The 16,947-nt window shown below is 38.4% G+C and overlaps 1 protein-coding gene across 1 annotated transcript in view; it reads right to left on the bottom strand.

Annotated features, from left to right (window-relative positions):
• The window catches only part of jkamp (jnk1/mapk8 associated membrane protein), a 17,918-nt gene extending 2,121 nt beyond the window's left edge, over positions 1-15,797 (bottom strand). Inside the window, exons 1-7 of the mRNA XM_061886807.1 lie at positions 15,663-15,797; positions 13,533-13,612; positions 10,335-10,489; positions 9,978-10,184; positions 8,497-8,678; positions 6,727-6,803; positions 1-3,297 (exon numbers count right to left, since the gene is read on the bottom strand). The exon at positions 1-3,297 is cut by the window's left edge and continues 2,121 nt beyond it. Coding sequence (XP_061742791.1) covers positions 3,079-3,297; positions 6,727-6,803; positions 8,497-8,678; positions 9,978-10,184; positions 10,335-10,489; positions 13,533-13,612; positions 15,663-15,669 — 927 coding nt within the window. The 5' untranslated portion in view covers positions 15,670-15,797 and the 3' untranslated portion in view covers positions 1-3,078. The remainder of the gene's footprint in view (positions 3,298-6,726; positions 6,804-8,496; positions 8,679-9,977; positions 10,185-10,334; positions 10,490-13,532; positions 13,613-15,662) is intronic.
• Positions 15,798-16,947: the final 1,150 nt, after the last annotated feature.

Here is a 16,947-nt window from a genome sequence, read left to right as displayed (position 1 = left end):
AGTGTTGTTAAAAGAAAAGGTGATGTAACACAGTGGTGAACATGCCCTTTCCCAACTACTTTGGCACGTGTTGCAGCCATGAAATTCTAAGTTATTATTAAATGCACAAGAATAAAGTTTATGAGTTTGAACATCAAATATGTTGTCTTTGTAGCGCATTCAATCGAATATGGGTTGAAAAGGATTTGCAAATCATTGTATTCCGTTTATATTTACATCTAACACAATTTCCCAACTCATATGGAAACGGGGTTTGTATATTGTCATTACTGCCACAAGTGGTGCAAAAATGTATTACAATAGCTGAAAAACACATATTATGCAGTAAATGCCATCAACATGCGGGGGACCTTCTCTTGGCGCAGAAACACGCCAAGGGCTCCAACAACTTCAGCGTTATAGTGAGTTGACCTTTTTATGCTCATATTTTTGCTGTTTTTCTCTGCCACACGTAGACAGCTAGTGCGTGAATATAATGCATGCATTGAACCGGTCTCTGGTGGAAAAAAGGTTGGGGACCCCTGTCTTAGTGGGTTGAATTATTTACATTATGTACATTTCCTTCATATTGCATTCTTAAGAAGGAATACAATAATATAATATAATATAATAAACACTAATGTATCAGTGTGTCTGTTGTGTTATTTCACGCTACTTAAACTTAGGCAATTTAAAAATATATACATCTAAATTAACTCTGGAGTTTTTTCAAAAATGTATGAAAAAAATACATTTTTTGTTTTATTATTGTTTCTGTAGGAGGACAAACATGACACAAACCTCCCTAATTGTTATAAAGCACACTGTTTATATTAAACATGCTTCACTGATTCCAGTATTTGGCGAGCGCCGTTTTGTCCTACTAATTTTGGCAGTCCTTGAACTCACCCTAGTTTGTTTACATGTACAACTTTCTCCGACTTTCTAGGACGTGTTTTACGCCACTTCTTTTTCTGTCTCATTTTGTCCACCAAACTTTTTATGCTGTGCGTGAATGCACAAAGGTGAGTATTGTTGATGTTATTGACTTGTGTGGAGTGCTAATCAGACATATTTGGTCACTGCATGACTGCAAGCTAATCAATGCTAACATGCTATTTAGGCTAGCTATATGTACATATTGCATCATTATGCCTCATTTGTAGCTATATTGGAGCTCATTTAGTTTCCTTTAAGTCCTCTTAATTCAATTTATATCTCATGACACACTATCTGTATGTAATATGGCTTTTAATTTTTTGTGGCTCCAGACATAATTGTTTTTGTATTTTTGGTCCAATATGGCTCTTTCAATATTTTGGGTTGCCGACCCCTGCCCTAGGGCAACAATGTTAGTATATGTTTGATGAAACGCGATTATGTACATATGTATATGTACTGTAAGTTTTAATGTACTATCAAGTAAGTAAAACACACCATATTTTTGATTTTAGACATTATTCTCAGTCTGTTTGTTGATTTATTTTTTTTTTTATTGAGGAAGTCCCCATTAACTGTTTTTCGGGTGTTCTGTCCAAGTCCGCGACCCGTCAAAGTCGAGATACCCGACGCTACCGAGCATTTCTTTCAGTGTATTTTCTGACCAGGAGGCACGTCAACAATGACAGTTGCTGCAAGAGTAAAAATAACGTTTTTCCCCCGCAAATTTTTAGATTAAAAAACATACTTTTCCATATATTAGCCGCAGATATATACGTTGTGAGATTGAGATTGCGACCCCAAAAGGGACAAGCGGTAGAAAAAGGATGGATCGTAGAAATGAGCTATTTACACATAGAAGATAAATACTTATTTACATACCTTATTTCTTTCCAAACCGTGCCTGTGACAGGGCAGTAAAACGGCTGATCAAACAAAACAGAAGTCATCGTGTTGGACCCACTAGCTGCGCATGCTAGCTCTCCGATCAGCTAAAGAGACTCGATAACTCCACAGTAAGGTTTTGGTGAGTTTACTGAGGAATTTGTGAAACTGAAACTACACAAAAAGAATGTCATTGAAAGTTAATCATACTAAGATGCTTGTAAACATGTTAGCATATTAGCTAATCTTCACAACGCTAGCGTCATTGCATTACGATAGCAGGTACAAATATGCATGAAAACACTCCTACAGACATTGCACGTGGGACGCTTTAGTAAGTACAAATTGTTTTAGTTATATTGTAAAATTTACAGTGATGAAAGGTGAGTAGAAACACTACGGACGACTCAGAAGATGGAATGGCAATTGTACTTCCGTTTCAAAGCTCTAAACCCGGACAGCACCCGTCATCATGGACCCACTAGCTGCGCACGCTAGCTCTCCGATCAGCTAAACGGATTCAATAACTCCACGGTGACGTTTTGGTGAGTTTACTGAAGAATTTGTGAAACTGAAACAATAGAAGAATGCCGTTGTAAGTTAATAATATGAACACAGACACTCGAAAACGTGTTAGCATATTAGCTCGTGCTATTGATAGCAGGTACAAATATGCATGTTAACACTCCTACAGACCTCACACATGGCACGCTTTAGAAAGTATGAATTGTTGTAGTTGTATTGTAAAACTTACAAAGGCTGCTTGGAGTGATGAACGAAGAATCCTTATGAGTAGAAACGCTATGGACGGCCCGCATAGAAGGCGCTAAATAGAAGGACACGGCACCAGCTGCAGTGAGTGAACTTGTCCGAAAGATGGCGCCATAGCACAAACAATAACACACTATCTCAATGTTTTTTACTCGTTTTGTTTTTTCAAACTATTTTTATCATGGCCGTCGTTGAAGGAAAAATCCATTCATTAGTCGCACCATCTTGTAAGTTATTTAAGTGCAAGAAAAAAGTAGCGGCTTCTCGTTTGGAGTTTCGGGTAATTACGTTGCTAATTAGCCGCGATGCTACAGTGGCAGCGTTATTTGTAACCCAAATGGGTGTGAGTTAAAAGACCCGTCGTATCGTGTCCAGTCAGCTCTTTTTGAGGAAGCAGCTCCATTGGACAGAACACCGGGAAAGACCATTTGTCTGAAGCAACGATGCAAAAAATTCGATTTTTTTCTATGTATGGCTTCCTTGAGTCCGTGTGGTTAGGAAAGGTCAGTGTCCGTTTCCGCCCTCCGACAGGATCCGGCTGGGCTCGGTGAACTTAGCTGTGGCGATGTAGAAGAGGGCGGGGCCGGGCACCAGGGCCAGCAGCGGCAGGTCCTGCTCCAGCTTGTCCAGGCGCGAGATGGAGATGATGCCGTACGCGTGCAGCAACCAGTGGCTGAACAACACCACCAGACGCTTCTTCTTGGCAACCAGGTTCTTGAAGGACTGCAAACACAACACAGTGAGCAAGGAGACCTCAGATTGGCCGTGACTCTTGTAGACCTCCGTGATGTTAGGGGTGTAATGGTACGTGTATTTGTATTGAACCGTGTCGGTACGGGGGTTTCGGTTCGGCACATGGGCGTACCGAACGAGTTTGTAAGCAGAAGTCTTCACAAGCTGCTCTGCTTTCTGCCTCTGTCTGAGCAGCAAGCATTATCCCGCCCACACAACCATCTGATTGGTTACATACAAAGCCAATCAGCAGTGCGTATTCAGAGCGATGTAGTCAATGCTTCAGCGTCGAGCAGATATTCGTTTAGCAGGGGAGCAGTGGACAGGGTACGCTCCCCAAATGATAAAAAACACTTCCCAGTCACAACTATTACAAATATCACTATGAGCCCGTTGACCTTCTAGAAACTTAAACTGCAGCTCAGCTAGCTCACAGTATAGGCTTGAGGTGAAGGCTAATTAGCTTTTAGCGTAACGTTAGCTCATTTTGCTGTGTGTGTGTGTTAGGGGCTACATGAATCATTAGTAATGTAGCAGCCTAGTTTTGAATGGCAGGGTCCCTGCTATCACATGTTGATAAAAATATTACATTTACATAATACAAGTCAACTACAGGCTACCCAAATGCTGTAAAAAATTTTGCATGATGAGTTGACTTGAAACTGTTTTATGTTGCACTTTTTATATGTAGAAGAAAGGTTTTTTCGTTTTATTTAATCAAAGCAACAATTTGAGGCAGTTTAATGTGGATTAACGTGGGCAGAATTATTATAGTGTTCCCAATGTCAAAAGGATAAAGCCATTGTTTACAAATTTGGTAAATAAATAACCAAAAAATGTATATTTTGTTGTTTTCTTACTGTACCAAAAATGAACCAAACTGTAACCTCTAAACCGAGGTACGTACCGAACCGAAATTTTTGTGTACTGTTACACCCCTACGTGATGTTGAATTTTCTTTAGACTGAAAGTAAAACTGCTATCATTGGTTGTATTTGCTTTTAGTCTTTGTTTTCTGATAGTACCGACAGGACAACATATATTTTGGACAAATAAAACAGACGTGGATTGACATTGCCATCTTGGATCTGTGTGGCTACCTGATTGGTCGAATGTGAAGCACATGGCAAAAACATCACCTCTTGGGAGGAAGATATTGTTACGCCAAGCAAGAAATAGTCCCGACTTTAAACACTAATTAAAAAAAAAATACTCTTGGATGTCAAGTGGAGAACGTTTTTTTTCCTCATTGAAAACCAAAATAACTTTTTTCAGAACCAAAAATGATTTAGAGCCCAGACATGGGAACGAGGTGAAACAAAATACGGGTTCGCCTTACAGCCTACTTGGTAAAATGTTTCCTCTTTAGTTTTGGGCGTACATTAAGCTGCTAGGCATGCTCTACTTATTTCCAGCAGTACAACCATTGCAAGCGTTGGTTGTAGTTGCTTTTAGTCTTTGTTTTCTGATAGTACTGACAGGACAAAATATATTTTGGACAAATAAAACCCACGTGGATATGGGTATTTCCTTCTTAATATGCTGATACGCTGAGGAAATGGGTTCCAATATTAGCATGGCTGTCATCATGGCAATGTGAAAGGTATGGAGACTGACAAACCACATAATAAAATAATTCCTCATTGGTGTTTGCATATTGTGGACTACATCTACCAAGTTATATGGCAATCTGAATCTATACCTTGGTAAATGTCTCCTCTTTAGTTTTGGGCGTACGTCTGGCTGCTAAGCATGCTCTACTTATTTTCAGCAGTACAACCATTCCAAGCGTTGCTTGTAGTCTTTGTTTTCTGATAGTACTGACCATAACCATGATTGTTGTGATATTGTACACAGGCAAGACCTACTTCTTCCTGAAAATAGCCTCATTTCTGTGTAAAATGTGTTGGTTAGAGATTTGTTATTGACAAAACGCTTGTCTATTCAGCTTGTATGGTCCCAGACCTCAACCCCGAGTAAGAGGCAGTGGAATTTTGAAGTTCTTTGAAGTAGCCCAGTCCATCCAGCCGGACTAGGCTGCGTATCTGGCAACCTCTGTCAGGGAGAGGACTACAGAATGTTGACCGTGATTGCAGTACCATGTCTGGCCACATTATTACATATGGTACCTTTAAGTTCTTGTGTTTATGGTGCGCTTTAAGAGAGGCGTAGCAAACATTGCCATTGTGTTAAAAAAAAACAAGGTTTCCGCTATGGAGAAAATTATTTTCATTTCACAGAATGCAGTACTGTTAATGACGTTGTCAAACTGTTCATTTCATTATTATTTTTTCAAATTGTTTTATAATGTGATAAATACAATTAAATACTGTAGAACAGGGGTCACCAACGCGGTGGTCGCCCGTAAGGACCAGAAGAGTCGCCTGCTGGCCTGTTCTAAAAATAGCTCAAATAGCAGCACTTACCAGTGAGCTGCCTCTATTTTCTGAATTGTATTTATTTACTAGCAAGCTGGTCTCGCTTTGCTCGACATTTTTAATTCTAAGAGAGACAAAACTCAAATAGAATTAGAAAATCCAAGAAAATATTTTAAAGACTTGGTCTTCACTTGTTTAAATAAATTCATTTATTTTTTTACTTTGCTTCTTATAACTTTCAAAAAGACAATTTTAAGAGAAAAAATACAACCTTAAAAATTATTTTACGGTTTTTAAACACGTATACCTTTTTACCTTTTAAATTTCTTCCTCTTCTTTCTTGACAATTTAAATCAATGTTCAAGTGATTTTTTTTTTTATTGTAAAGAATAATAAATACATTTTAATTTAATTCTTAATTTTAGCTTTTGTTTTTTCGACGAAGAATATTTGTGAAATATGTCTTCAAACTTAGTAAAGTTAAAATAAAATAAAAATATTCTGGCAAATCTATAAAAATCTGTAGAATCAAATTTAAATCTTATTTTAAAGTCGTTTGAATTTCTTTTAAAATTAATCTTAATCATAAAAAATGACTAATGATGTTCCATAAATTATTTTTTAAATTTTTTCAAAAAGATTCAAATTAGCTAGTTTTTCTCTTAATTTTTTTCGGTTGAATTTTGAATTTTAAAGAGTCGAAATTAAAGACAAACTATGTTTCAAAAATTAATTTTCTTTTTTTTTGTGTTTTCTCCTCTTTTAAACCGTTCAATTAAATGTTTTTTCATCATTTATTCTCTACAGAAAAACCTTCCGTAAAAGGAAAAAAAATGTACGACGGAATGACAGACAGAAATAGCCATTTTTTTATATATATAGATTTATTTATTAAAGGTAAATTGAGCAAATTGGCTATTTCTGGCAATTTAATGAAGTGTGTATCAAACTGGTAGCCCTTGACATTAATCAGTAGCCAAGAAGTAGCTTTTGGTTTCAAAAAGGTTGGTGACCCCTGCCTTCGAATGAGCACAGACCTTACCTGTATTTCAGAGGCCGACATGTAAACGGCCAAAGTGACCAGAGACAGGACCAGTATGATGTAGGGAAAGGCATAATCTGAAACAAACAAATAGGAATGACGACAGTGGTAGTAGTAGTCGGGGTATAAAATAACCCTACATGTATTCCTATTTAACTATCACATTTTTGGGTTTGCAACATTCAGATCAGTACAGTAGCAAACCGATATTCCCCACGCTACGTCAAAAAGGAGAACAGCACTTTTGCACGATCACTGTGTAAGACAAAAACTTACACGATGCATTATAATGTGCGACATAAGGCGAGTACGAGGTGGCTAACAATGCAGCTAATGGGAGTGACCTATTGCGTCCATAAAACCCTGTGTCAGGTTTGGTGGTAGTGGGGGGTGTATATTGTAGCGTCGCGGAAGAGTTAGTGCGGCAAGGGGTTCTGGGTATTTGTTCTGTTGTGTTTAAGTTGTGTTACAGTGCGGATGTTCTCCCAAAATGTGTTTGTCATTCTTGTTTGGTGTGGGTTCACAGTATGGCGCATATTTGTAACAGTGTTAAAGTTGTTTATACAGCCACCCACAGTGTGACCTGTATGGCTGTTGACCAAGTATGCTTTGCATTCACTTAGTGTGTCGTTAAAGCCGCATGTATTATGTTAATGGGCAGACATGCTGTTTGCATGGAGGAAAAGCGGCCGTGAAGACAGGTTGTAGAGAGCGCTGAAGGCAGTGCTTTGAAGGCATGCCCCCAATATTGTTGTCTGGGTGGAAATCGGGAGAATTTTGGGAGAATGGTTGCCCAGGGAGATTTTCGGAAAAATCGGGAGGGTTGGCAAGCATGGCTCCTCATACTAAAATGTCACCAAAATCTGTGATGACGGCAAGCATTGTGAACATTAGCCATTACCTGGCTTTAAAAAGTGTGCTATTTCCACAACTTTGCTTACTGTTACCAAGCGGTTATTACCAAACTGAATCTTAATCCAGACTTTGCATCCCATTTTAAAGGCACATAAAAACTGTTTACATTTATTTACCTGAAATGACTCACACAAAAACATCGCAGCGTTTTGTTGTTAAGGCGGCCGCCTTAACAACAAAGAGCCACCGCCTAAACTAAAGCCTGAAAACATTTTTTTGTCCTGTCCAGCTTTTCAGGGCCAGCATATGTTAGCATGTGTCCCCTTTTTTAACTCTTTTTTTTTTCAAACGCTTATTGCAAACTCTTATTTACAGTAAGTCATCAATTTTACTTGGTCATTATTTTGACTTAGTAAATATTGACTTACTGAAATCTGACTTAGTCAAAATTTGACGTAATCATTATTTTGACTTAGTAAATATTGACTTACTAAGACAAAATAATGACATACTTTGTATATCAGGTAACTAGGACTGTTTTGTGTTTTGTTTTTACTTTAGGGAAAAAATATCAAGATATATATTGTATATTGTCATTCAGCATAAGGAGCGGAAAACACAACCAAAAATTGTAGGCTTTTTCATGCGACAAAGCCGGCCTACTTCACCACACTCTGTAGTCTATTGTCCCCCCCCAGGCAGCGATGAGTGGCGACAGGCCAAATGACACTGTTCCTTACACCCACCCAGCCCCTTCCCCCTGGAGAGACACCACCTTGACTAACAAATATTCTCAGGAGAAACAACGCATCACCAAACACTTTCTCTTCCATTTCCCGCTTCTTTGACAAGACCATTGTTCCCCAGCTTGGTAGTTGTGGGGAGCGGGGGTCTGAGGAAGGGAATGGTACTCACAGAGAAGTCCTCCCCCGACAGCCTGCAGCACCGTGAGGATGGGGAAGAAGTATAAAGCAGCGTAGATGCTCTTGAATCTGTCCGACTTGCCCAGCCCACATGCAATCTTCTTGACAAGTAGCGGGCGCAGCAGCATCATCAGGACCAAGCAGAAGGCGTAGTAGATGAGCACGATTGTGTATCTGGAGGAAAAAAACACATTATAAACACGGTTATGAGATATATTTTATTCCGTTTTGACCATTTAAAAAATAAAATGACACCCACTTTTTTCTTATCCAGTTAAAGATCCGTAAACCCACCAATCATCATTGATGGAGTCCAACTGTCTCTTCCTCTTCTCCCTCTCTCTTGTAGCATGTAGCTTAGTCGACACAAAAAACCGTGAGCGCCCTCGTCATTTGCCGTAACGCCCTAAAAAGTTGGCCAACATCTGTGGCAAGAACATGCCGTGACCGCCCTTGACTTTTTACTCAGTAGTGGACGAGGGATGTAAAGATTAACAGTATAATGATCATTTGTGATAACATTCCAGACGTTAACAATACCGTCCAATTTTTGTAATAACCAAAAACCCGTCATTTATTATTATTTATTTATTTTTTTGCCTAAAATTAATTTATTCATTTCAGGCAACAGGAATTCAGGCACATTCACACTAGCATTGTTTGGCTTGATAATGATGGCGGACTAACTACACAGACTTTGCTCCGGTGATTTACCCTGATGACCCGCTAGCTGTCCAAAGTCGGGACCCAGGGTGGACCACTCATCTGTGCATCAGTTGGGGACGTCTCTGCTCTGCTGACCTGTCTCCACTCAAGATGATATCCTGCTGGCCCCACTATGGACTGGACTCTCACTATTATGTTAGATCCACTATGGACTGGACTCTCACACTATTCTGTTAGATGCACTATGGACTGGACTCTCACTATTATGTTAGATCCACTATGGACTGGACTCTCACACTATTATGTTAGATCCACTATGGACTGGACTCTCACTATTATGTTAGATCCACTATGGACGACTCTCACGCTATTATGTTAGATCCACTATGGACTGGACTCTCACACTATTATGTTAGATCCACTATGGACTGGACTCTCACTATTATGTTAGATCCACTATGGACTGGACTCTCACTATTATGTTAGATCCACTATGGACTGGACTCTCACACTATTATGTTAGATCCACTATGGACTGGACTCTCACTATTATGTTTGATCCACTATGGACTGGACTCCCACACTATTATGTTAGATCCACTATGGACTGGACTCTCACACTATTATGTTAGATCCACTATGGACTGGACTCTCACTATTATGTTAGATCCACTATGGACTGGACTCTCACAATATTATGTTAGATCCACTATGGACTGGACTTATATTCTGAGTTGCTGCGAGTTGACCTGAAAACCAAAAGAGTGTGTGTAGGTCTGAAGAGGCAGGACTGTGGTGTGTACTTACAGTGGGTAGACGGCCTCCTGGGTGCAGTGTAAAGTGTTGATGTAGTCTGGACTGGGATTATAGAGCATGGTGTACCAGTCTGACAGCATCTGGACCCGACAGGAGTGGATAGTGAGCATCCCGACAGGCTCGGTCACCAGCAGAGTGAAGACGGCCGACATGCTGCACTCCAACATGGCGGTGATGTGTTGCAGGAAAGCACTGGAACTGACCACAGAACAATTAAACCCGGATCGTTGTGCGCCCGTGTATTGTTCAAGAACATGCAGCCACTTCAAGAAAATGTGCATCCATCGAGCCATATACATATTTGTATAGGCCCCGACTAGATCAGAGGTGCCTTGCAATGACGCTCACCTTTTTTTCCCCGAATACCACTCAATGAAGAACCAGTGCAATACGAGAGGCAACATGGCCATGAAGCCCAGGTAGAGCCAATCATAAAGCTCGGGGAACTCGGTGCAGCGTTCGCACACCTTCTGGTTGTTGGCCCGCTCTCCACGAGGACAAACCTGCACAAAGACACAAATAGCGGGCGTTCATGTATGTAATACAGACATGGCAAGGTATGTGTGGGACTTCCATGGCAGAACCGTGGTGTAATAATCATCATGATTGATTGGAAGGATACAGCACATTCATTCACTGTACAAACATACATATACACATACATGTAGATATACATTCACTGTACAAACATACATATACACATACTGTTTAAAAATGTAAACATACTGTACATACATACATTCACTACATTCACTGTACAAACATACATGAACATATACTCGTACATGTACATATACATTCACTATACAAACATACATATACACACATGTACACATACACTCACTGTACAAACATACATATACATGTACATATACATTCACTATACAAACATATATATATACATGTACATATACATTCACTGTACAAACTTACATATACACATACATGTACATATACATTCACTGTACAAACATACATGTACCTATACATTCACTGTACAAAGATACATAAACACATACATGTACATATACATTCACTGTACAAACATACATATACACACACTGTACAAACATACATGTACATATACATTCACTGTACATATACACACACTGTACATATACATTCACTGTACATATACACACACTGTACATATACATTCACTGTACAAACATACATGTACATATACATTCACTGTACAAACATACATATACACACACTGTACATATACATTCACTGTACAAACATACATGTACATATACATTCACGGTACAAACATACATATACATATACACACACTGTACATATACATTCACTGTAAAAACATACATGTACACACACTGTACATATACATTCACTGTACAAACATACATGTACACACACTGTACATAAACATTCACTATACAAACATACCTATACATGTACATATAAATTCTGTACAAACATACATGTACATATACATTCACAGTACAAACATACATATACATGTACATATAAATTCTGTACAAACATACATGTACATATACATTCACAGTACAAACATACATATACACATACTGTACATATACAAGTATAGACTCATGCAAATAATCACGTTTCATCAAACATAAATCAACGTTGTTGCCCTAGGGTAAACTGGGTAAACACATGGCACACTGACAAAGCTTTACCTAATGTTACTATAACAATCTACAAGGTTAATAAAGTTGGCTTCTCTTCCTCCCCATTTTTCTCCATTCTTTTGTATCTCTAGTTGTCATTATATATATATGTAAATTAACGTTGCTGCCCTAGGGTAAACTGGGTAACACATGGCACACTGACAAAGCTTAACCTATTTTCACTATAACAATCTACAAGGTTAATATAGGTTGCCTCACTTTCTTCCCCTCCATTTTCCTGCATTCTTTTGTACTTTTAGTTATCATGACGTATATGTATTGTTGCATTTGAACAACTGTATTGTTGATAGTAGAGGACAATTATTGGTATTGTTCATTATCAATAGCGATATTTCTATTGGTATTTGTATCGCTCCATTTATAGTGTAATAGTGCTCATTGTCATTTCTGTGTTATTTTATTAACTTTTTTGCTATCACTTTACCATCATATTAGGGATGGCGTGGCGCAGTGGGGAGCCGTGGCCGTGCGCAACCCGAGGGGCACTGGTTCAAATCCCACCTAGAACCAACCTCGTCACGTCCGTTGTGTCCTGAGCAAGACACTTCACCCTTGCTCCTGATGGGTGCTGGTTGGCGCCTTGCATGGCAGCTCCCTCCATCAGTGTGTGAATGTGTGTGTGAAAGGGTAAATGTGGAAGTAGTGTCAAAGCGCTTTGAGTACCTTGAAGGTAGAAAAGCGCTATACAAGTACAACCCATTTATTTATTTATATTTGTATATATCCTATTTCCTGATGTTGCTCTATTGTTGTTGTTGTTGTTGTTGTTGTTGTTATTGTTGTTGTTGTTGTCTCTCTGTCTTATCCCCCTCTTATCCCCAAAGTTTCCCCCTCTGTATTCCTTTTTTTTTCTCTTTCTATCCTCTCCTGCTCCGGCCCGGCTGCACCAAATGATAATATAAATATATTTAATAAAGTCAAATACAAATAAGGCAACAAGAGAAGTATCCCACACTTCTTTTTTGTAAAGTAAATGTGAACAGCCGATACGGGTATCTACATCTACTATGTGATTTGCCTGAGAAGCTGGAAAGGACAAAAAATAAATAAATATATATATATATATATATATATATATATATATTTTTTTTTTAAAAGGAAGGATACAGTGACATAGGGGGTGTCCAAACTTCCTGACTGGGGGGCCTAAAAACTGTGGCCGGGGGCCGAAAACCCATTATGTGTACATAATATAATAATATGATGGATATATACTTAACAATTATTAGAATTGAATATTAGGAGCATGTGAAAGTTTACCTCCTACCTTGTTTACCGCCGTGACGGCTTTCTTAAAGTTTTATCATCGATTAGAAATATAAAGCGGCTAAAATGCGCCAAACATTTTTGCATTATTCCCATCATGTCCTGCAATGGATTTAAAAAGGGTGTCATTTTGAATTGGCTAATTTTATATTACCCACAAAGTTCAGTCAGCAAGTTGTGTTATGTGTGACATGTTTGTTGACTCGTTTAAATTAGTTTCCCTCCGACATGACTAGGGAAGGTTGTTTGGACTGGGTCGTATAAGTAAATGCTGTGTATGCCGTCTCTAGATGGGTCACTGGCGTGAGTCACTCACATTCTCCAAAATATGACGATGAATTAACACCTTTCAAGCTACCAGATTTTTACATTTTTGATTGCTTGTGGAACTTGTGTGGTCTCACGGGCCGTAGTTTGGACACCACCGTTATACACAAACGCTTTGGAATAAGACACCATCTTGGGGAAATTTCCATGACTGTTTGAGCATAGACTATCGTTATTGCGAGGATGAGGCAACGCCATAGTAGAATAGTATGGTCCAATCAGTGAATTTAAAGATGAGTTTCCATAATAAGAAAAAATAAGGAGTTATACTTACGCCACAGTCTCTCTCAACAGAACCGTTGAACAGTATCCTGCCACAGTACAAGCCCGGGCATGTTGCAGTCATGGCAACAGCTGTTGGGATGTCACATACTGCACGTTAATCCAACATCAATTATACTGAATATATTGCAATTATTTGTTTTTCCTTTGGAAAAAATTGTTACAGCAATGACACAAATACAATGAACCAAATTATAGTAACAGTACACTTAAAATGATGTTGATTTCTTATGACTTAAAGAAATATATATATGAATATAAAATGAAAAACCTTTACATTTATTGGTGTAATAGCTAACTCCATTATTAATTGAGCAAATTGCAAAATATTCAGCAACACAGATGTCAAGAATACTGTGTGATTATGCGATTAAAGCAGACAACTTATAGCTTGGATCGGGCTGGAAAATAATGTCCGCTACAACCCGAGACGTCAAACGCACGCGTCATCATACCGCGACGTTTTCAACACGACACTTCGCGGCAAATTTAAAATTGCAATTTATTTAAAGGGGAACATTATCACCAAACCTATGTAAGCGTCAATATATACCTTGATGTTGCAGAAAAAAAGACCATATTTTTTTTTAACTGATTTCCGAACTCTAAATGGGTGAATTTTGGCGAATTAAACGCCTTTCTGTTTATCGCTCTTTTAGCGATGACGTCAGAACGTGACGTCGCCGAGGTAACACACCCGCCATTTTTATTTTCAACACATTACAAACACCGGGTCTCAGCTCTGGTATTTTCCGTTTTTTGGAACCTTGGAGACATCATGCCTCGACGGTGTGTTGTTGGAAGGTGTAACAACATTAACAGGGAGGGATTCAAGTTGCACCACTGGCCCGAAGATGCCAAAGTGTCTGCCGCCAGACCCCCATTGAATGTGCTGGAGTTTCTCCACATTTGACCGGCGATGCTAAGGCAGACATGGCACAGAGATGTATGGATAACCTGCAGATGCATTTGCAACGATAGTCAACGAATTCACAAAGGTGAGTTTTGTTGATGTTGACTGCCAGCTAATCGATGCTAACATGCTACGCTAATTGATGCTAACATGCTATTTACCGGCGGTGCTAAAGCAGACATGGCACAGAGATGTATGGATAACCTGCAGATGCATTTGCAACTATATTACGTTTCCTTCCACCCACATTTAATGCGAAACAAACACTTACCAATCGACGGATTTAAGTTGCTCCAGTGTCACAAGATGCGAAAGTCCTGATCGTTTGGTCCGCACATTTTACCGGCGATGCTAACGCAGCTATTCGGCCATGCTATGGCTATGAATAGCGCCAATAGCTATTCGCTCAATAGCTTCAGTTTCTTCTTCAATATTTTCATACTCCAACCATCTGTTTCTATACGTGCGTAATCTGTTGAATCGCTTAAATCGCTGAAATCTGAGTTTGAATTCGAGCTAATGTCACTATATCTTGCTGTGGTATTCCCATTGTTTGTTTACATTGGCAGCACTGTGTGACGTCACAGGGAAATGGCCAGTGTCTTCGCAGAGAGCGAAAATAAGGCACTTTAAAGCTTTATTTAGGGCTATTCTGAGACCGGTAAAATTTTGAAAAAACTTCAAAGAATACAACAAGCCACTGGGAACTGATTTTTTATTGTTTTTAACCCTTTTGAAATTGTGATAATGTTCCCCTTTAAACTAAAAAGGCCATATTGGCATGTGTTGCAATGTTAATATTTCATCATTGATATATAAACTATCAGACTGCGTGGTCGCTAGTAGTGAATTTCAGTAGGCCTTTAAGTCCTCATAATTCTATTTATATCTAATGACACAACCCCAAATGGAATAAGCGGTAGAAAAATGGATGGATGGACACATTATGCCTCATTTGTAGCTATATTTGAGCTCATTTAGTTCCCTTTAAGTCGTCATATTTCAATGTATATCTCATGACACACTATGTGTATGTAATATGGCTTTTAATTGTTGGCGGCTCCAGACATATTTGTTTTTGTGGTCCAATATGACTCTTTAGACATTTTAGGTTGCCGACCCCTGCTTTAGACGCAAGCCGTACAAATTAGTCAATATAACATGGGATGAACAAAAGGTTTATTCCTAACATTAAGTCAAATAACTCACCCATCATGGCGAGGTTGTTGTCCAGATAAGTAAGATTGTTGTGTTTAATAGTCCTCGCACGTCCAAGGCGGGAGCAGTTTGCTGCCGTTAAGCGTTTTTTTCTGTCGCAACATCTACTTCTTCTACGTTTAGTTTATATGTATTGGATCGCAGTAAATCAGTAAGTACACAGCGCCACCTGCTGCATGGGAGAAGGCAACATGAGCTCTTGAGGCTGTTCCCATCACTACGAGCCGCCGATACCAGGTCTGTATGCTCTAATATCGATCCTCGAATCGAAATATCGATACTGTTGATACTTTAGTTCAGGTTTGTCCATACTTCTTTCTCCAAAGGTCGTATAACAATATATATTTTTGTAATATTTTCACTTTTGTTTTTGTTTTTTACCCCATTTAAGAATAGAATAATAATAATAATAATAATACAAATGTTTACCTTTCTCCCGTATATAATATTAATGTTCCGTTACGCATTTAATAACGTGCATTATGGTTGTTGTCATTTTTTCAAATAACTCGTAAATTATATATATAAATTATATATATATATATATATATATATATATATATATATATATTTTTTATTAACTGACTAAACCTTGTTTGAATTTTAAGTACATTTTCTTTTTATTTTGAGAGCTTCTAACATTTCTAAACTTTTTTCACCAAGAAGGGGGGCATTTTTTTATATTTTAATTTGAAAAATGCTGAAAAGAGATATTATAGATACTTAAAGGTGTGTATTTGCGTTATAACATTTGGAACAATATGGCATTCATTTGTCATCAATCATCTGTCATGTTTCCTGCTTCCTCAGCAAGGAAGATAGATAGATAGATAGATGGATAGATGGATAGATGGATAGATGGATAGATAGATAGATAGATAGATAGATAGATAGATAGATAGATAGATAGATAGATAGATAGATAGATAGATAGATAGATAGATAGAAAGATGGATAGATGGATAGATGGATAGATGGATAGATAGATAGATAGATAGATAGATAGATAGATAGATAGATAGATAGATAGATAGATAGATAGATAGATAGATAGATAGATAGATAGATAGATGGATGGATAGATAGGGACGGAGATAGATATCTACATACATCCATATTCAAGAGTTATTTATTTCCTTCCATAGTCATATTTGAAAACAGCTGAGTGGTGTGCATGTCTTAACCTTGAGCTTGGAATGTGACAAGTAGCCGTAACACCCTTCTCATCTTTTCTTTTCCCAGGCTTAGGAGGAGAATAGATATGTGGATTCGCTCT

The sequence above is a fragment of the Nerophis ophidion genome, linkage group LG24 (assembly GCF_033978795.1).
Source record: "Nerophis ophidion isolate RoL-2023_Sa linkage group LG24, RoL_Noph_v1.0, whole genome shotgun sequence".
Lineage (NCBI taxonomy): Eukaryota > Metazoa > Chordata > Actinopteri > Syngnathiformes > Syngnathidae > Nerophis > Nerophis ophidion.
Note: the sequence above shows the minus strand (reverse complement) of the source record. Positions and strands in the feature narration are given on the sequence as shown.